The following is a 22059-nucleotide window of genomic DNA, read 5'->3' as shown; positions in this document are numbered from 1 at the left end:
GCCTCATGGCGGGGGCGGGTCAGCCCCACGGCGGGGGAAGAGGGCAGGCGGAGCCGGGCGGGGCCCCTCGTCCCCTGCGACCGCCCCCGAGCGGGGCGGCTCCTGAGTGGTGGCGCTTGTGTCTCGCTCCGGTGTTCTCTTTTCTGCCTTCCCGCTGCCTTTGTCCTGCTCGGCAGCCGTGGCGTGACCCGGTACCGGTGTCACACCGGAGGGCTGAAAGGCGGCGCCGGTGTTGTTTGCGCCGCTTTGATCATGCGGTGTTCGAGGGGAGCTCCTGCCGTGATTTAAATCGAGATTGTCTTTAAAGTGGGATTGAAACTGTGGTTGTGGGAAAAACGCCAGTCACTTGTTTTTAAGATTTTAAAAGTTTAATAATAATAAAATGGTTATAAAAATAATAATACAATTGGAGTAATAATAATTTGGACAATTTGGATTAGGACAATATGAGACAATAGAAACAAAGAGTTACGGACGGTCCGGGTACCTTTTTCTGGGCAGCAGGAGCCCGAAAAAGGACACACATTAACAAAGGATTAACCCTTAAAAGTAATAGCCTGTTGTGTATTCATACACCTCATACATGATGCATAAATTGCATTCAAACACAGGATTCTGTCTGGTCAGTGTCAGCTTCTTCCTCTGATCTACGGCGCCTTCGATCCTGAGCGAGGCAGGAAGAAGTCAGCTTCTTCTGATAATGGAGCAATAAATTCTCTTTCTCTGAAAGATTTAGGTGTCCTGTGGCTGCTATCTGGTGCGAGTACCTCATTCCTTTCTTTAGAAAAAAAATATCCCACTTACATAGTTCCTATTTTAAATACAAAAGTTACCTTTTAACTACAAAACTACATTTATCATACTATTAAAATGTTAATACGGCTCTACTAATCAATACAACAAAATACATATAGTAAATATCTGTGTAGTGCCATATAATATGTACTTTTCACAGGTTGTTTGTGACCTGAGATCAGAGGCATGGCCTGTTTGTGCCTCAGTGTGTTCCCAAACCTCAGACAGCCTCGTCCGTGCTGCCCAGCAATGAATATGTTCTGTGACCAGGCCAGAACAATGCTCCTAAGTGCTCTTCAGGAGTGATTTTTGATAACTATTTAAATGCTGCCAAAACTCACCCCCGTGTAAAAATTTCCACAGATGGGGCCCAGAGGCCAAAAATATTTGCTTTGTGGTCTCACAAATCAGAAGAGTTAACTCTGACTTCGCATGAACAGCTGCAGGTTGAAGAATGTGCTTTGGAAGGCTTAAATATGCAGACAAAAAATGAAAAACATCCACAGGTTTTTTTGCTCATAAAAGGTTTCCTGCTGTTGGCTGCTCTGAGGGGAAGGCTGACACAGAAACATACAATGAATCTTCTTTCCCAGATAGACCTGCCAGCACTTCTTTCACTCTCATGTCTTTGCTGCAAGCATCCACTAGCTGCTCTAATAGAAAAAGTCTCTAGAAGTAAAAGCCAGGTGCAGGGCTGCACCTTCCACATGCCCCATGCAAACCACACCAAACTCACCTGTCCTTGCCTTCTCCACTGCATTTACCATTGATCCTGGAGCCTAAAGGTAGGCACAATTGTTTCCACAGAGGGGTCGGAAGAGGCATGGGTTGCAGCACAAGTAGCTCTTGCTGAATTTTAATCCTTATGACTGCCACGGTGAATTAGGTTGGTAGGCCTACGCCTTGGGTTTTAGCTTTTATATTTTTCAATTCTGTACTGCTTTAGTGTGTAGTTCTGAGCTTCATAGTAGGAGTTAGTAAGCTCTCTTCATAGTGTAGGTAGACAAAACAATTCCTTCTCTAGCTGGGGACCAAGGACAAACAATCCAAATCTCAGGCCAAAGAGCAGTTACAAAAGTAGAAATATTCAGCAGCTGGTCCCACAGAAAAAAGTCCTAGAAGAAAATGAGCTGAGTTAGAATTCCCTTTTTTTTTTGCAGCCTACCAGCTGCACAGCCAACAATAAAATGATTTGTTTTCCTTCCCAGCGCTATACCCAGGTCATGTTCTTTCGGTCTCAAAGAGCCAGGATCCACAACAGAGATCTTACCCTAACTGCTCCCACACTAACGGGACAGAAAAACACTTGGCTTTTTCCTGGGCGCCATGAGCACTCATAAAAACAACCACATGATGACGCTGTCCACTTGAAACGAAAACAAATTTTTAAAAGGACATTCACCTCGCCTAGCTCTAATCCACACCCAGTGCAGATCCAAGTTGAAAATGTCACTGTTCTCCAATCAACTTTGTCAGGACAAAAAGAGTTCGCTGATCTTCTCCTTCCAAGTGCAGACTCGTATTTGCACCACACTCAAAAGGCAACACGAACTCCTTTGTGCTAATAACTCTTTTCGCTCTCACCGAGTCAGTTACAAACTTGAACATATCAGGCAAAAAACAGCTCACAAAAATGTCAGCTGAAAAAGCTCTTGCCGCCTACATCTTCAACCAAACCCATCCAACTGCATCCATGGAAGAGAAGAACTTCCCAAAGCCCTTCTCAAAAGGAGTGGCATACTCTCCTCCTACACAGTCAGCCTCCAGGGACTGATCCCATACAAAGGTGCCAGACCACTTGTTACCAAGCATTCCCTGCCCCCAGGCCTATATCAGCTGCATACCAAGACCGAGCATGCAGAGTGCTTACCTTGGCCAAAGTAAGGGCAGCGCCAGAATTTCAGAAGACCACCTCTGAGGAATGGAAAGCACATCCCTATTTTGTACTAGAGAATGACCATCTATCCCCATTGGGCAGTGTGAGGACCATTGTTCCTGCCTAGGTCTTTTAAATATTCCGCTGATCAAAATAAAATACAATAAAATACAATAAAATGAACTGAAATGAAATAAAATAAAATAAAGTAAAATAAAAATCACTACAAAACCACCATGAACATCTCTGAAGATGGAAGGGATAGGCAGTTCCAGACCAGCCACAGGCTGAAATTACACCTGCATTCACTTAAAAAAAAATTATTTTGATGTTCCAGTTAAATCTGGTATCTTTTAAGGACAGTTTGCACACTTAAGGTTATTCCTGGCCTGGTGGCCAGAACACCTTAGCTGCAGTCTTGCTTCACACCATTGGGTGTCATCTTAAAACCACCAGTCCTGGACTCTATAGCTTTATCTAGGCTGTGTTTCAGTCTATTCTTGCTGTGCTCTCCAATAGGAATTTCTTGATAAAGTGCTGTCCTCTTTTCCCTACTGCTATGAGTATCCTTGAAATTGCAAATGCAGGCAGAGGTCCAGCAGTCTGGGTTTGTACAGTATGGAGCATGGGAATAAGGAGGCTTGTAAGAAAAGGAGGCAGAGATTTTATTGGACCTGCAGTAATAGAACAAGTGTGAATGGTTTTCAACTGCAAAAGGATATATTCAGACTAGATATGAGGAAGAAATTTTTTCATTCTGAAGGTGGTGAGGCACTGGCACAGTTTACCCAGAGAATCTGTGGCTGTCCCATCCCTGGAAACATTTCAGGTCAAGTTGGCTGGGGCTCTGAGCACTCTGAACTAGTTAGAGGTGTCCCTGCTCATTGCAGGGGGGTTGGAACTGGGGGATCTTTAAAAGTCCCTTCCAACCCAAACCATTCTGTGAAACTCACGGTAATGGCAGCAAAAGTCTGGAAATGGCTGCTGGGGAAAAGAGTGTGTTTGGGGCTGCTTTTTTTTTTTTTTTTTTTTTTTTTTTTTTTTTTTTTTTTTTTTTTTTTAATCCCAGATGAAGTTTGTTTTAAATAAACTTAGGTCAGAGTGGCCAAGACAAGTCTGTTTTAATCCAGATTACTAGATGGTGGAAAACGGTCTACATGTGAATGTAAAAACCCTTCATGGGTGCCCTGTGCTGTCTGTACAGAATTCTCTGTACAGAATTCTTTCTGTAGCATTTTAGCACCTTGAGCAGAAAAGTTTGAAGCAGACTTATGGCCTTGCTTTGTAGCAGATGGACGCAATGAGAGCATGGATGTACTGTGGGAAAAAAGAGGGGTCAAAGCTGGTGTTTGATTACAGCCCAAATATTGAACATGGGTCGAGATTCCTTCCCAAAACCAAATCAAGTTCGCCTCTGGTTACATCTGTCTAAAGATACATAGAGGTGTACACGAGGGGTACATGGAGAGGAGGAAGGGTGGCTTTTGGGCCTCTAGGAGAAGCACTGAAGCTCATCACCCAGCTCCACTACAAATCTCACCTTGGTCAAAACTCTCAGCCTCATTACAGATGGGTCCTCACATGCAAAAAAGAGACTGTCACAGCAGCATGTAGGCATCTCGCAGAGAAGAGGATCTACAGCTCAACAGAGCCTCTTTCCTTGAAAAAAGCCTCAAGTTTATTTATGTTTATGATAGAGGTTTCATGATAATAAATCCCCTAACAGCTGAGGTGGGACAGGTTACAGGACAGAGAGAGAGGCAGGGAGGTATCTCAGAACATGGCATCTGCATTTGTTTTCATCAGCATCCCACTGACTTGGGAAGGAAGAGCCTCCAATTACATCTCACTGCTTCTTGTCATGGAAACAGCTGAAGCAGGACCCTGAGCAGGCAGGTGAGGCAGTGCATGCTGGGCAGATGGGTATGTGTTGGACTGCTGTCCCTGGAAGGAGCAGATGGTTGGAAATACTCAAATACATATACAATTTCTCTTTTTCTCCCTCTCCTGGGGGAAAAACAGAGAAAAAAAAAATTGGACACTTCTCTACTTCTTTGACCCTTTGGCATTCAAGGAAAGCTCAGAAGTGCTCCATAGCAAAATGTGGATCTTCCAGTGCCATCCCTCAAACAGAGAGGATGCCCTGAGCACATCTACCTAGCAACAGTGATCAGAAAAAGGAAAAATAAAACAGGAAGATGAAACAGGAAGATCAGGGCATGTATTACCTCAAACTCCCCAAGTATTACTAGAAAAGCACTAGGCCAGCCCAAGGATGTTTGGAAGCCTTGGAGCAAGGATCCTCCTTGACTTTCTGCTTTCCCTCCCCTTCCTTCTCTTATTCTGTCACATTCAATGGTCCTCGTGACTGCCTGGATTTTGTAATGATGATTAATGAGGATATTTGCACTGTGGAAAGGCTGCACACCTTGTCCTTGTGCCTGTTGTCTGAGTCACCAGCCTCCTCCACAACAGGACATTTTTTGCCTGGTCCTCTCTTAAAGCTAATGACAGAGCAGGCTCTGGGCAAAGAGTAAACAACACAACTGGGTTTGGACAGAAGCATGTCCTTGTCCTTGAATGGAAAATTGCAACAGGGATCCTTCCCCTCTGGGGAAGAAAGCTGTACCATGTTTTGTGTCCCTTGTGAGCTGGCTCAGACCATGTTTGAGCAGATATCTGCCTCACAAGGACCCAAAGCTGCAAATCTTGGGCAAATCTGACAGACCTCCCATCCATCCAAAATCTCAGGAGCCTTGCAACCCACAGGTACTTCACTGGTGATGCCCAAGTCTTTCCTTTCACTAACCAAGATGCCCTGGCAGGATGTGTGGAGCCGGCAAGGAAAGCAAGCAGATGTTGGTTTCTTGCAGCCAAGAGGTGATTTCTGGACCAAATACAGGATTCAAATTTGCAGGAAGGTGTTTTACCAGGGAATGCCAAGGGGAACATGCTGTGCTGTCGCAGCCCATCCTGATCGGTGCTGTGCCAGCCTGCTTCTCCCCAACCTCTCTAGCTGCATCCCAAGAGGTGCAGACAGGTGTCCTCTCATATTTACTATCAGATAAAATGCATACTATTGACTTTGGCATATGGTCTCATTTGCACCTTCATTTGGGCAAAGGCATTTCTAATAGCTTTAATAACTGTATCGTAAGAGTTGTGTATCCTGTCTTGAAGGGATTTCTTTGGACATGAAAAAGATACTTTCTGCATCTCTGGTGTTAGCCTTTCTCTTGGGTCTCAGTCATGCAAAGAGAAGGAACCTACCTACCAGTAATTTTCCCTCCCTTTCCCCCCACTTTTTTTTTTTACTTTTGACAGCTGTGAAGGGATTTAAATTTCTTAAGCAGCAAACCTTTTAACTCTTTCTGAATAAGGTGGTGTCTTTTTTTTCCTTGAGGAAAATACTTGCTCTGTTCTAAATAATTGTAGTGAGTCATGTGCCCACCCAGTAGGCACCCCTCAGTGAAGTCACAGCACATCTCACCCTCAAGCTAAAGCCATAATTTTGTGGATCATTTATTTTGTGGTCCTCATCTGGCCAGCAATGACATTATGGAATATCTAGGACTTTATGTACCACATCAAAACCAGGCCAGCTCCTGCAATGCAAAAAACTTCTTTTTTCCTCACAAAATCTCAGAATGGTTGGTTGGAAGGGGAACTTCAGGATCATCTCATTACAACCCCCTCCACAGTCCTTCTCCTAACCTTGGCTAGCTCTCCTTTAATTTTCCCTTTAGTAAGTTTCGCCTTAGGGCATTGCCTCCTCTCCTGTCCAGATTATCACTTCCTTTATGGTGCATGTGGTTTTTATCCCTTTATTTATAGAGTTGATCACTATTTCCTTCCATCTCCCTAACTTCCCCATATAAATTAAATATAAAATTTTCTGGAGTCTAAATACAGAATGAGGAAAAAGATTAAGGCAGGGGGTGGTAGTTAGGACCTGCCCTCCATGTGAAGGTCTGTTACATATCCTGGTTATGGCACAGAACATCAGCATGGCCTAGGGAAACTTGCAGTCATGTTTTGGGAATGGGCAGGGTGAGGCACAGAGATTAAAAGGCTCCTTTCCCTGTGACTATCAAACCAGAGGGGCAAGAAAGGAGAGGGAAGAGCTCATAGGGGTGGCTGGGGCAGGTGGCTCCAAGTGCTGATGCAGCTGAGAGGGAATTTCCATCCTGCTTTAGCAGCTCTGTTTCACCAAGAATCTCCAGAGCTTTTCCAGTTCAGATCCCAGACCTTTGCCATAGCATTCCCTGCAAAAATCAAGAACATTGGGCAGAAACCAAGCTGTCTCTCTGCTGTTTTTTTCTACAGAGGAGGGAAAGATGCAGCCACGCAGTTGCCAAGAGGTTCAAGGATGCATGGGAGAACATACTGCCTTGTCCTCACATGATGGGCATGACTGCAATTTTGGGACCTGTCTACAAAGGTCTTTTCAGGCACCAAATTACTGCATTACACTTTTTAAAAAGGTGGAGCTTGCACATCTGTTTAATCTCTGAGCTTGCACAGGCTGTTCGAATTGTACCCAGGAACAAGCACAGGTATCTCATATGTAAACATGAGTTTGGAAAGCAAATAGGGAAAAACCCATGACCTCCAATAGTTATTTAACCCACAAGTTCATCAATGTTTAAGCCCCATCCCAGGTACAGATTGCTCTCAGTTTTACTATGATGGGGAAGATAAATGGAATTGGTCTCAAATACACCCGGGAATCCTGAAGCACCTACACAGGGAAACCCACTGCGGAAGAGATGTGTGTGAGCATGTTTGGTAGCAGGAGTATGCTGAGAAATGGCACAAGGGAAAAGAGACTGTTGATGGCATGTTTTCAAAGCCACTAGCTTTTACTTTGTTTATGACAGTTTTTGTTGCTCATGTATTTGTTCTGGACAAGTAAAGGATATGGGGATAGTTTGCTAGTGCTCTCTGACAGCAAAATGAAACTAAAAGTGAGAGAGGCTTTGGTTTCTCATGCCACTAGTTGGTCTAAGAGCAATATAAATTATTATTTTCTGGGGACACTGGAAGGAGATGATGAGGATGGACTAAATTCCAGCCCCTCCCGGGCAGGGACCTACTGTGACCACCAGACCAGCCCTCTCAGGGGATCGCAAGGTAACCCAGGATGATGGGTCTGGACTGGGTGGTCTTTAAGGTCCCTTCCAACCCAAACCATTCTATGATTGACTTGCATCTGCCTTCACCTGCAGGCAGTGTTTCTGCAGGGATGATTTCGAGAGAAACATTATGATTGAAACTAACTCTGTGGGAGATTGTATGAAAGAAATGGGATGGAAAGACAATGTTCATTGAGGTAAGTTGTGAGGTGAAAAAAATAAAGCATGGCACAGTTAAGAAATGGGATTTAAAAAACACATATAAAATGTTATTAAATACCCTATATAAAATACCTTTAGAAAAACATATGTAATATAAGATGAAGCTTAAATTGCTAAATCCAACAAGGTAATTTGTCTGATGAGGAATGGCAGGTTTTACTAGAAGGGAAATCTTTCTAGATCTTTTGCCTGCCTAAACTCCCAGCCTAGATGGAGCCAAGAAGCTGTAATGGGAATGAATTACGACTTCCTTTTGCAGCCAGTTATGTGTCTGTCCATTCCCCATCTGACACTCATCTCCCCCCAGTCTCTGAGAGATGCGCTGAATTACAAATTCACAATGCAATCCCATCCAGAAGAGCCACGATAAATGAGGACAATTAGACAGTTATGTCAGCAGAACTGACCAACTACTTAAGCAGCTGACACAATCGGAATAGATTTGCATTAGGAGATAGGGATGGAAAGGCCATGTGGTCCACAACCAAACCAGAGGGCTTGTGACATGAATTTCCACTCCGAATGAACAGGGTTATTCATGGTTGTTGCTGTAAAAAGACAAACCTTGTAAATACAGGCTCTTTGGGGAAATGTTTAGACACCACAATCCAGTTTCACCCTGACTTTCCAGCCACTGGGCGTGTGTTGGCATTCCCTTTCCATTTGCTCACTGTCTGACATTTACAAGATGTTGGATGCACAATCAAGTCACCAGCAGCTCCCAACTTGGGGTTGCCCCAAGGGCCAAGTTCACTTTTGGGAAAATCCTGCCCTGCTTTGTCATGTAATGTTTTTTCTGGAAAAATTTAGGTATTAGATTCTTTGTTTTCCCTAAGCCTCTGCTCGGTCAATGCTTCCCTTTTGCCTTCTCTTGTGGTGGTAGAAGCAACTCAGACTCTCCTTCAAAGGGAGAGGAAATCCAGACTATAAAAGCAATGACCATTTCAGTCATTAAAGCTGTGAGTGATTAACTTGCAAAAAGCATCATAAAGGTGTCAGCTGTGCTTGATAGCATTTGGATGGCTTTATGACTCTGTTCTGACACATCATCAATGAAATTACCCTAGAAATAAGCAGATGTGAGCAGAAGTGTCTCATGTGGTAAAGCACAGGCTCTGCTGCACTGATCCAGTGTTAACCTGTGGTCAATAGACCACTAGTGAGCTATAAAACCATGAGGTGTTTCACAGAGCAGAAACCACCTGTCTTGTGTAGTAATACATTGCTGAAGTCTGGAGACATCATCAACAGCTGGTCCTGACTATTATCAGTATCTGATAGCTAATGTAGCATTGTACTAATTATCCTTATTTAATTATTTTTTTAATAGTCATCACTGTATAATTATGCTTTTCTATAGCAGTAAGCTTATTTCCACCAAGGGGGACTATTCTGTTTATTCTCCTCAAATTCATCCAGACTATTTCATTGATTGCCAAACAGCAGACACAAAGTGCAGTGTATCTCCAAATTGCTTGGATGCTCTTAAGATTGAAAAGCATCTGGGAAATCTCTAATGCCCTTACAGAACTTTTTGAACGAAGCACCTTCTTCCACCCAGCCTGAGTGTCACAGTCAGGACTTAAAAGAGGGATCAATAGGTGAGAGAAGCCAGTGGCACGAAGTCCACAAGCAATTTAGTTGTCGTGTCCAGAGGAAACGAGCCATGCATTTGGGATTCACAGTGGGAGTAGGACATGTCCATGGCACATGTCCCATCTCTGAAAGTATTCATGACCAGGTTGGTCAGGGCTAGGAGCAATCTGGTCTAATGGAAGGTGCTCCAGTCCATGGCAGGGACTGGAATGAGATCAACTGCCATGTCCCTTCTCACCCAAACCTTTCTGTGATTCCATGGTTCTTTCAAAGATGGCATCTTAGAAGAATTTAGCTGCCAGGTTTCCCCACTGAGTGATGCAATCTTGTGGGTTTGCCCCAAGAATTTGCCAGTGTCATGAAAATTCAGATAGCTTTTCCCTGTGGAGACTAGTGGTTGTAGTTGCAAGATTTTAGTACTGAAATTAGAGCTGCACACTGAAATATTGATGTGCAAGGAAGAGAGAGGAAAGCGGCTCAGGAAATGGTGGTTGAAGTGTAAGGCAGTAAAACAGGGTGTTTTCCTTGCCTCTTCCTGGGGAATGGGTTAAACATTGGGTTGAAACCCTCAAGAAAAAAAAAAGACAATTAAAGGTCCTGGAGATCTCAGCTAAGGATTTAAATGTAATAAATAAATAATGCCTTAAGAGAGGAGTAACTGAGAGCTCTTGGCTGGGTGCATGAGAACCCTGAGGAGTCAGGAAGGGCCAAATTTTGAGTATGTCAAGTTCTAAACAGCGCAGGGTTTTCATTCAAGCGTCTCCTTAAGCAAAGAAGAAGGAAAATCTCATAGTTGCAGAGAGTCTTGCTAATGGAAATATTCAATAACCATAATTTGAGCTTGGCTTTCTCATAAATTCAAAGCAATTTCCCCATAATATCAGGAGAATATATGGCCTTTCTTGAGGCAGCAGAAACACCAAATAAATCAAATTTTTAATTCACTTGAAAACATTTGCCAGCATTTCAGATTGAATTTGTCTGAAGAGATGGAGTCAGATTGAAAACAGTGATGCAGGGAAGCAGGAAGAAAATCAGAGCACAAAACCAAGCAGATATTAGACCATGAACATGCATTAGTGAACCATAACAACAAAAAGGAAGGAATCACAACCCTAATGCCCTGAGAAGCAGTCTACCCAGAACACAGTTTGAAGGACCAAATCTTTGACTTCTGTGGGTTTTCCCCAGAAATGTACATTTTAATAAATGGGTAATATATGACTACCTCTGAGCTTGTTGTTGTAAATGGGTTGAGAAATGCACAGAGGTCAGGTACGTGGTCACACAACATCCTTTCCCATCTCAGGGCTGGTCCAATTCACCTCTTGAGCATCCTAGGAAAAGGGTTCTTCCTAACTCTGCTAGCTGGGAGCTGAAGAAGTGGGGAATGTTTCTGAAAGTGACTCCTCTTCAAAACCCCTTTTCGTACATGGGGAAACTGAGGCAGGCGGCAAGATGACTTTTCCAAAATTAAATTACAAACTGAGCAAGCCCTCTTGCAGACTTAAAAAATTGCAGTTGAACCATGCCAGCAGTTTCTGTATTTGCTGACCACCCCCAGTAGCACCACTTGAGTAGAAAGTGCCTTTTTTTGGAATGGAAGCCAAGATCAAGCCAAAACTGAGCACCCAGCAGTCAGCAGATCTGTGACATCTTGTGCTGAACACCCTGAGCTATAGAATCACAGAATGGTTGGGTTGGAAGAGACCTTAAAAAACATCTTCCACACTCCTGCCACGGGCAGGGACACCTTTCACTATTGGAATTACTTCAAGCCCCATCCAGTTTGGCCTGGAACACTTCCAGAGATGGGGCAGCCACAGTTCCTCTGGGAAATCTGTGCCAGGGCCTCCCATCATGACAGATAGGAATTTCTCCCCAGTATCCCACCTAACCCTGCCTTCTGTCAGTGTGAAGCCATTCCCCCTTGTCTTGTCACTCCATAGCCTTGTCCAAAGTGCTTCTCCAGGTCTCTTGGAACCCCCTTAGGCCCTGGAAGGGCCTATAAGTTGTCCCCAGAGCCTCCTCTTCTCCAGGCTGAACAATTCCACCTATCACAGTCTATCCCCAGAGTGGAGAGGCTCCAGTCCTCCTCAGACTGTGTGCCTTGGGATGGCTCCTCTCCACACCCTACAGAAAACCCTTCAGCAGAAGCTGTTTTGGGAATCTCCATGGGACTGTGGCACAGCTAGAGCTGGGGTCTGACCTCAGCACCTTCCCTCTCCGCCTCACTGGCATCTCCTAGGACAGTGCATTCATTTGGAGAGGCACTGACCAAGAAATTCAGCCCAGGAGGGTTAAGGCTGATGGTTCCTGAGTGGCAGCTCATACTGGGAGACACATGATGATGTCAGATCCACTGGTGGAGAGAAAAACTAAAAAATAGGAATGAATTACTCTTCACAGAGTCTGTATTTTATTCCCTGCTGCTGCCTGTTCCTGGACAACTTGCTGTTGCTGCATTTCAATTTAAAAGACTTATTAAAAAATCACTGGAAAGGGGCAAAATTGACTGACTTTGCTTTGTTTTCAGCAGAAGCGGCGAGATTTATTTTTAATTTACCTGTGTCTATGCAATCATTACCTGCTTTCCAGCTATGTTGCTAATGAGTGTCAGGACCATCATTTTACTAATGGAGAAACTGAGGCACAGGCAGTGACTGTGAGATTCCCCAGGATATGGGTAGGATTATTCCTTGGGCCTGAAACCCCTTTAATCTAACCCTAACCCCAAGCCAGTCATATGGAAATTGCACTTCATAGATAGCAGTCTTACTGACTGCTTATGCACACTTCTCTCTATATGATTTTTCTTATGGGTAATTATTATGGAAAAACAATTGCAGAAGCAGGGGAGGGAGGTAATGGTCCATGTGGCAAATGAGCATGAGCAGCAGACCTCCAGGCTGACTGGTAAGGCAGAAAAACAGCATGGTTTAGATTGGTTTAGTAAGGAAGCGGGCTAAAAACTCCAGCCAACGTTTATGGATGCAGAAAACAGGAGGGTTTTCAGAAAAAAATAATCGCAAAATACATTTCCACATGTTGGAAACTGGAATCAGGGCTGCTTGAACAAGGGTGGCTGGTTTTGCATAGACTGAGTTGCAGTCCTGGACCTCTTTAGCATAAAAGAGACTACAAGAAAGATGGAGAGAGACTATTTACAAGGCATTGTAGTGACAGAACAAGGGGGAATGGTTTCACACTGACAGGACAAGGGGGAATGGCTTCACACTGACAGAGGGATGAGTTGGATGACATTGAGAAGAAATTCTTGGCTGTGAGGGTGGTGAGGCCCTGGCAGAGGTTTCCCAGAGAAGCTGTTGCTTGGAAGTGTTCCAGGCCGAAATGGATGGGGCTTGGAGCCACCTGGTCTAGTGGACAGAGTTGTAACAAGATCATTTTTAAGGTCCCCTTCAATCCTGGTCATTGTATGAATTTATGTTTCTAAAATCTTTCCAAATGGGTTCCAGGAAATTGTGCAGTCCTACCTCCATTAAGCAAAATCCATAAATTCCAGAAGGAATTTACCTTCCGAGCAGTGAGCTAGAAGAGGTATCAACTGCCACTTCAATCCTCTGTCAGTCATGTCATTGTCCTCCAATGTACAGAGCCTAGGCTGTGGGCTGGCAGTGGCTCCTTGGTCAGGACTTACCAGCTGTGCTTATCCGGAGGGTCCAGGTAAGGAGGGTTGGGGTAGGAAGGTAAGGCCAGGCTGGGAAGGTCCTCTCCACACAGCCACCCCAAAATGAGGGGTTTCTGGGAATCAGGGAGCACATGAACCTGTAAGGAGAATTGTTTCACTTCTTTAGTGAAACTTGTTAGAATAGGTGACGCTCAGGGTAAGGTGGGTGGATGTGTGAACATGCTGAAGAGAAGTGGGGTTTTTCTCTCTTTCAAAAAAGAAAAGGAACTTGGAAATGTCATGTGATTTTAAGAGATACTCCTTTAGGTTGCAAATGCCTGTGTCTGAAATCTAGAAAAATGCTAAGTTGATATTTAAGAGCTTATGCAACTTATAGTTTTGCCAGTGGTGTGCCCAAGCCCAACACTTCAGTCACACTGCCTTCCCCACAATGCTTCTTTCTCATTTAATGCCCAGAAATTATTGGGGACAACCCAAGGCTCAGGGGAATTCCACAGGCTGATCATCCCAGCATCTCCATGCTTGGCTACAACATAAAAAACATTGACTTAGCACCAAGCTTTCACTAACAAAACTAGAGAGCCAGCCAGTGACAGCGAGAGTCAGCAGAACATGGGTGCAAGGTGCTGCAGTGGTATATTATCATCATTCACAGGCAGCAGGGCGTGGGTTGTGCTGAGGCGCTGCTGCTCTGCTCATCTCTGACAAATATTGATCTATTTAAACATATCCTGGACTAGAAAAACACAACCAGATGTTGCTGGCTCTTGGGTGACGGGATACCTGATAGCCTTTCCCACTTGTGCAAGGACTGACATTTACCTTGTGACACCACCGCATCTCCACCCCAGGGGCTTTTCAGAACAGACCATGCTCTCCACAGCATGTTTATTAACCACCTCTCCACCCTATGCTCCAGCTGCACCAGGGATGATGCTGCCTCTTGGAAACTGGACCCGCAGTGGGAGGCATGACAAACACAGGGTCTGGGGGAGGCATGGCAAACACAGGGTCTGGAGAAAAATCACCACTTGACCAGAAAGAAATAGACCCTGAACTACCAATAAAAGTTCAAATCAGTGTGGTTTGGGGTAATCAGTGCCTTATGAGGAATAAAAGGCCTTTAAGACCCCCCTGTAGTTGCCCATCTGAGTTTCTGTTTCATTTTGCTCAAAAGAAAGTGTAGGTCTGCTGTGGGGCCAGGCTGGACTGGGCTTGGAGCAACCTGGTCTAGTGGAAGGTATGCCATGGCAGGGGCTAGGAATGAGATGAGCTTTAAGGTTTCTTTCAACCCAAACTCTCCCATGATTCTATGATTCTCTTCCCCACCTTTTCTTCCCTATCTCTTCTATCTCTTTTCCACAGCAAGCCTCTGCTTAGTCTGTTTGGGAGCAGGAAGATGTTCACAACCAGATCTCCTCACAGACTGAGAATGAGAGAAACTTCCCAGAGCTCTGGCAGTTGGATTTGCAGTGGGTAGGCTGGAACCCAAACAAGTGCCTAGGCATGACAGCTCTTTGTCACACCCACAGCAAACTAGCTCAGCAATACTATTCGCCTGAATATTTGATATTTTTGTAGAAATTGAAAGAAATAGGATTAATCTGACAACATCCATCCAGCTCTATCCCCACTAACAATAAAGGGGAAAACACAGGATCACAGAATTGTTTAGGTTGGAAAAGCTCCACTGAGACAAACTGTTCCTTCCCCCAGCACTGCTAAGCACACCACTGACCTATGTCCCCAAGTGCCACATCCACAAAGCTTCTGAATCCCTCCAGTAATGGGGACTCCACCACTGCCCACCAGCCTGTGCCAGGGCTGTACAACCCTTTTGAGGAGTTGTTTTCCCTCATATCCAACCTGAAGCTCCCCTGGCACAACTTGCCACTTGCTTTAAGTCAGAAATCTCCCAAAATGGTCAGTCAGGCCTGTGAACTGTGAGCCAAGGCTGCAGAGCCAGACAGGAAAGAGCAGGTGGACAAAGCAAATTCCACCATAAAAAAGCATTGATGTGACTTGGGATGGGTAGTCCAATGACCAGAAAACTTCTATTTGCGATAAACAGCAGGATATGACAAAATCATTGAGCACTGACTTTATCCTGAGGCAAACAACCTTCCCAACTTGTACATTTGTGTATAAATTACTGCAATGAGGCAACACCACTGTCAACAGCTGTGCATTTATGCACGGAGAAGATGCACAGTTGTTGTGGTCGTAGACACACAGATCCATTTTAAACAGACTCCCTGCTATATAAAGGGTGGCTCCACAGTTCCCCTTGACAGGTGAAAGGAGGAAATATTCACTGTCAAGCAACACCCGAACAACTCACCAGGCAGAAATGGCTCCAGGTACTTTTTATTACAGTTTTAAAGGATTTGTCAGTGCTGCCATGTGTGTAGGGTGAGAGGAGATAATGATGGGGTGGTATGTGGTGGGATACACACACTCTGTGACAGCCCTAACTTAAATATGGCAATTTATAAACCAATGAAAAAGAATACCTTTCCCTGCAAAATGACTTTAATTCATGAATTAATCTTTAGTCTGAATAGGCCAAGTCCTACAGGCTCCAGGGCATTTCTCCTCCAAGGGGTATTTGTCTGAGATTAAGTTTGTGGTCTTCACAGCAGACAGACACTAGTGTGAGTCAGGTGTCAAAGGCTGAAAACATTTCAGGCTGACAAAGATCACCAAATTCTGCAGTCATATCCCAGAGAGCCAGTCAGAGCACAGGTAATCCTGTGCCACCATCTCTCACCCCAGCAAGGCAGACAGCCAGCATCCCATCAGCAGTACAGCATAAACCATGGCTACAGCAAGGTGCTCCCAGGCCTTCACCTGGCACTCATCATCCCCTGCTTGCTCATGTAACCAGAGTGCACCATGCTCTTTTCATGAGAAAAGGAAAATCATGACTGTATCAGGGAAAAACATTGGGACACATACTAGTTTTCATGGAGCAACCATGACTCCACCCAGGAATACAGTGCTGGTAACACTAGGAGAAGCACAGGCTCTTGGTGGGGGCAGGTCTTGGTGAAAAGGTTTCAAAGAATTTTGGAGAAGGCTAAGCTTACTCTTGGTGCCAAGAGGCACCAAGGAAGACGAGCCTTCAGACAGCATGGACAGAAGAGACTGGGAATTAATTCCCAGGTGCCAGTCCCTCCTCAACCCAGTTTCCTGAGGATGGCTAACACCTTTTGCTGTGCTTTGCTGCAGGGTCATGGTTCTCTCCTCTCACCATTGCCATGATGACTCTGGGACTGCAGTGGCCACAGCAAGCTGCCGCCTTCCCGACCGTGCCCCTTTCCAGCCTGTTTGCCAACGCTGTGCTGAGGGCTCAGCACCTTCACCTCCTGGCTGCCGAGACATACAAGGAGTTTGTAAGTGCTGTGGTCTTTGGTCATCTCCTCTGCTTTAGTCTGATGGTTTCAGGACTGTGTAACAGACACCTTTCATCTACTGGTGTCTGCTTTGTCCTCTTTTGATGAGGAGACAGGGTGTAAACAGGATAGCACAGGTTATGTCCCATCAGACTGGACCCTGTTTCCTCCTCTTAGCCCTCTGCCCCCCTACTCTGATCCTGCTCATCCCCCCTTCCCAGGACTATGGCTGCACAAGATCAGCTGGGACATGGCACAGATATGTGACAAAAATTTCCTGTCTTGGTCACCTCTGGCCCTGGGAGAGTCTGAGTGCTTAAAACAATCTAGTTTCTTCTGCTGACAGGAGCTGGCATGAGCTGTCCTTGGGGTCATTTACTCCTTGGGAGAACCTAATTTAGATGTGGTTTCTGTTCATCTCAATATCTTGACTTAGGAAGACCTTTAGGCCCAGTAGGTATCGTGCCAACACAATATTCCTACCTGCCAAGCCTGTCCAAAGGCACCTCATAATTTATTTCTTGCAAAGAGTAACCATTCAGAACAGCTTGGGAAGTGTTGGAGATCTTCTTCAGAACATGGGCAATAGATCTGTGTGTATTTGGGATGTCTCCATAGGAACGCACCTATATTCCAGAGGACCAAAGACACACAAACAAGAATTCCCAGGTAGCATTTTGTTACTCGGAAACCATCCCTGCTCCCATGAAGAAGGATGATGCTCAGCAGAAATCAGTAAGTTTTTTTTCACTCTCAGGACAAGCACAGGCCTGCCTGAAGAGCCCAGCTGTGCTTCACTGCAGGAACAGAGTGTTTTCATCTGTGAACACTAGAGTGTGCTTCATCCCTCTCCTCCCTTTTTGATTACTTGAACCCTGCATGAAGAAAGAAATCCTTTTCTGGGCTACACTGTAAATCACATTCCCACCCTAAGCATGAGAAAAACCATTGTCTGCACAGGACATAGGTCTGGGTGGTGCTCTTCAGCCAGAAAAATTTGTGTCTGCTGAAGCTGTAGGAGTGGTAGCACATGTTCCAGAGGGAGCAGGACATGCTATCAAATACCCCTGCACAGCTCTGACCCTTTCTTGCCCTAATTTCAGGACATGGAGCTTCTTCAGTTTTCCCTGGTTCTCATCCAGTCCTGGCTGACCCCGGTGCAGTACCTAAGCAAGATGTTCACAAACAATCTGGTTTTTGGCACCTCAGACAGAGTGTATGAAAAACTAAAGGACCTGGAAGAAGGGATCCAAGCTCTGATGAGGGTAAGTTGCAGCATGTAGCATGACTATAGAATTGCAGAGATCTCCTAGACAGAGGGCACTCAGCTCTCACAGATCCTTGAGATATCTCACCACCTTCCACTCTGAAGACCAGTGGCATCCTTAGGACTTTGTTTACCTTTAGATAATGAGATCATGATACTGCACATTGGGCTTCATCACTAGGGAGGATAAGAAAACACCCATCACAAAGCACTACTGCTCAGGAATCAGAACAGTTCACACATAAAGTCTTCCCAAACCCAGCAACAAAAAAATATTCAGTTGTACTAACAGCAAAATAATGTTTGCTACATCTCCATGTAAAATACTTCAAAATGTGGCAAATTTGGTGATGATACAATATTTTATAAAAACATCTGTGTACAGATGGAAACCTGCACCCTGGTGTTTCTCTCATATACCATTACAGCATCCAGAGAGCTGAAAGCTGTGGGGTGATCCTCTTCAAGGAAGAACTAATCACAGATTCACAGAATGGTGTGGGGCTGGAAGGGACCTTAAAGCTTATCTCCTTCCAGCCCCACACCATGGGCAGGGACAACTTGCATTAGACCAGATTGCTCCAAGCCCTGTCCAACTTGCCTTGAACACTTCCAGGGATGGGGCAGCCTCAGCTTCTCTGGGCAGCCTGTGCCAGGGCCTCACCACCCTCATAGGGAAGAATTTCTCCTAATACTAATCTAAATCTCTCCTCTTTTTGTAAAAACCATTCCCTCGTGTCCTGTCTCTATCTGTCCATGTAAAAATTCACTCTCTACCTTTGCCCTAAGTCCCCTTTATAATCTACTTCATTTTTGCTTTGTTGCTTTAAATGAAATTGTGTATTATCTGCCAGGACACCTTTTCAGTTATGTTTATTCTGTAATTAAGTTTATCTGGCAGGCTCACCCTGTAGCTAGAGCTCTGAGACCTGCAGCTGTGGAAAATGAGTCTGGAATATTGTTTATATATTCCAGCATTAAAATGACTCTGAAAGTCAGACTCAGAGAGTAAACAGACTTCTGTAGGGACAGGTATCAGTACCACAACCAGATTTTTGTGTGGGTGAGAAATTCTTTACTGTGAGGGTGGTGAGGCCCTGGCACAGGTTGCCCAGAGAAGCTGTGGCTGCCCATCCCTAAAAGTGTTCAAGACCAGGTTAAATGGGGCTTGGAGCAACTCGGTCTAGTGGAAAGTGTCCTGGCCCATGGCAGGGAGGCTTTAAATGAGATGGTCTTTAAGGTCCCTTCCAACCCAAACCAGTTTGTGACTTCAGGATTCTATGATTTTGGTCCCTATTTGGGATGTGCTTGGGCGCATTAGGAAATGGTACACAGAAACCAGCCAAACTATCATATTTCACCCATTTAAGGTTCCTTTTCCTTAACCAAAATTTTCCTGTTTGTGGCAGCTGGTGACCACAGCAGGGCAGGAGGAGTGAGATCTCAGCTCCAGATGTACATGGCTTGGGTCTGGGTTAGAGCTTTGTTTTCTGACAAAGGGGGAGAGAAGAGAGAATTATTTGCCTGGTTCTGTCTCCTTGACTGGAGGAGGTACAGAGAGACCCTGCAACTTACTCTTTATTTTAAAACCCCAAAGACACACTCCTCCCTCCCTGCAGCCCTGTGCCCAGCTCCCTTCTCACTGTAGCATCACCCCTGCATCACTGCTCTTCCTGCAAACACATACACTCAAAAACATGTTTGATATATTCTTTAAGACTGGAGGTAGAAACCCCTGTTCTCATTTAAAGTTCAACGGGAACTGTGGCACTGGGCCTGTGGAAGATCATAGAATCACTGAGGTTGGAAAAGACCTCCAAGATCACCAAGTCCAAGACTGACCACTGCTTTGTCAACCAGACCAGAGGACTGAATGCCATGTCCAGCCATTCCCTGAACACCCCCAGGGACAGTGACTTCACCACCTCCCTGTGCAGTCCTTTCCAATGTTTAACAATCCTTTCTGCAAAGAAATTCTTCCTGATGTTCAACCTGAAACACCTCTGGCACAGCTTGAGGTTGTGTCCTGTTGTCCTGTCACTTGTTCCCTGGGAGCAGAGCCTGATCCCCACCCGACTCCATGGTCCCATCAGGGAGTTATAGAGAGTGAGAAGGTCCACCCAGAGCTTCTCTTTGCTAGTCCGAGCCTCCCCAGCTGCTCCTGGTGCTCCAGACCCTTCCCCAGCTCTGTTCCCTTCCCTGGACATGCTCAAGCACCTCAGTGTCTCTCTTGCCAGGAGGGGCCCATAACTGCCCCCGGGACTGGAGACCCCAGCAGTGCCCAGGGCCGGGGGGCTGTTACTGCCCTGGTCCTGCTGAACACACCATGGCTAATGCCAGCCAGGTGCCATTGGCTCCTTGCCCACCTGGGCACATACGGGCTCATGTTCAGCCACTGGCAACCAGCACTCTCAGGGCCATTCCCAGCCACTCTGCCCCAGCCTGCACGAGGTTATTGTGGCCCATGTCATTCCCAGGCCCCCAGCACCTCCCCCAGAACCTCACAATCCTCTTGCAGGAGCTGCAGGACCGAAGCCCCCGGGGTCCCCAGATCCTCAAAGCCACGTATGAGAAATTTGACATCCACCTGCGCAGTGAGGACGCGCTACTGCAGAACTATGGCTTGCTCTCCTGCTTCAAGAAGGACCTGCACAAAGTGGAGACCTACCTGAAGGTGATGAAGTGCCGGCGCTATGGAGAGGGGAACTGCACCATTTGACAGTGGTGACAGTTCCCTTCCTGCTCCAGCCTCTTGCTGACCATGGCTGCCCTATTCCTCTGAAAGAAAACTGGAGAATAAACCTGCTACTGCCAACATGTCTGCTTTTTGGGGTGGGACAGGCTTCTGTGAGGGGCTGGGAGGGAGGAGCATCCAATGGGACAGGGTGGATTTGGGGCTTAGGATGTGTACTTGGGAATAAAGAAGCATATTTGGAGCTTTGGGGGATAGGGAAGCAGATTTAGGGATAGCTTTGTACTGGGGAGTAGGTTTGGGACTGTGGGTAGATTTGGAGCTGGGGAGGAATTTGGGAGTAGATTTGGGGCTGAAGTGTGGATTTGAGTCTGAGGAGCGTGGATTTCGTACTAGGGAGTGCGGATTTTGAGCTGGGATACGATTTGGTGCCGAGGATAGATTTGAGGAGGTGGGTTTTGGGTTGGAAGGGATAAAGTTGGACCAAAACATGTGGAGCTGGTACTGATGGTTGGATTTAAGGCTTGAAGGAATAGAATGCAATAAAGAATAAAGTACAAGAGAAGGAGGAATATGCTTGTATCCCCAAAGATGAATTTCCAGAGACATTTGTTTGGAAAAGGTTCTGGGAAAAGGTCCTGCTGTGTTTTATCTTTATTTTTCAATATGAAGGTGGGGAAGACCTGTCAAAGGTACTCAGAGAAGCTGTGATTGCCCCATCCCTGGAAGTGTTCACAGCCAGACTGGATGGGGCTTGGAGCAACCTCGTCTGGTGGAAGGTGTTCCTTCCCAGGGGGGTGGAATTGGACAATTCTCTGAAGCCAGACCATTGTAGGATTCTATGCTGTGGTTCTACGAGTATGAAATAGTCTCTTGCTGATGGACATTCCATCCCCAGAGCCCCAGTCCTGCTCCAAGCTGTGACACATGAGCACTGCCACAGCAATGTCCCAACTCTGCCTCCTCTGTTACCAGGTGGCAACAGGCAGTCATTGTTCAGACCTGCTCACACATCCCATGTGTATTCTGCTCCTTCTGGCTTTGCTACTGGCAATGGACCTGTGCCCAAGGCACTCCTGGAAGCACTTCCAGCACCCCTGGTCTCCCCATGGCATCAGCTGCTGGACTGCTGCCATGCTGGCCTGACCACTGTGCCCCCAGTGGATGGGATCATCTTGTGGGTACCCGCTGACTGGGATACAGATGATGGACTTTGGACCTGGTTAGCATAAGAGATGTGGTAAACAAAATGCCTTGGCAAGGACAGCTTTCAAGATTGCAAGAAGATTAAATCAGACAGACTCACAAGAAAAGAAAAAGAAAAAGAAAAAGAAAAGAAAAGAAAAGAAAAGAAAAGAAAAGAAAAGAAAAGAAAAGAAAAGAAAAGAAAAGAAAAGAAAAGAAAAGAAAAGAAAAGAAAGAAAAGAGAAAA

The 22059-nt window shown here is 45.5% G+C and overlaps 1 protein-coding gene across 1 annotated transcript; it reads left to right on the top strand.

Moving 5' to 3' along the window:
* The first annotated feature begins 5 nt into the window (after positions 1–5).
* LOC118687930 (somatotropin) lies at positions 6–20654 on the top strand. The gene is given in 7 exon segments (XM_036385144.2): positions 6–191; positions 15575–15633; positions 16505–16634; positions 16636–16668; positions 17287–17403; positions 17772–17933; positions 20454–20654. Coding segments are annotated over 7 exon segments (888 nt in total).
* The last annotated feature ends 1405 nt before the right edge of the window (positions 20655–22059 follow it).

The sequence above is a fragment of the Molothrus ater genome, chromosome 2, assembly GCF_012460135.2.
Source record: "Molothrus ater isolate BHLD 08-10-18 breed brown headed cowbird chromosome 2, BPBGC_Mater_1.1, whole genome shotgun sequence".
Lineage (NCBI taxonomy): Eukaryota > Metazoa > Chordata > Aves > Passeriformes > Icteridae > Molothrus > Molothrus ater.
This window is presented reverse-complemented; position numbering and strand designations above follow the sequence as displayed.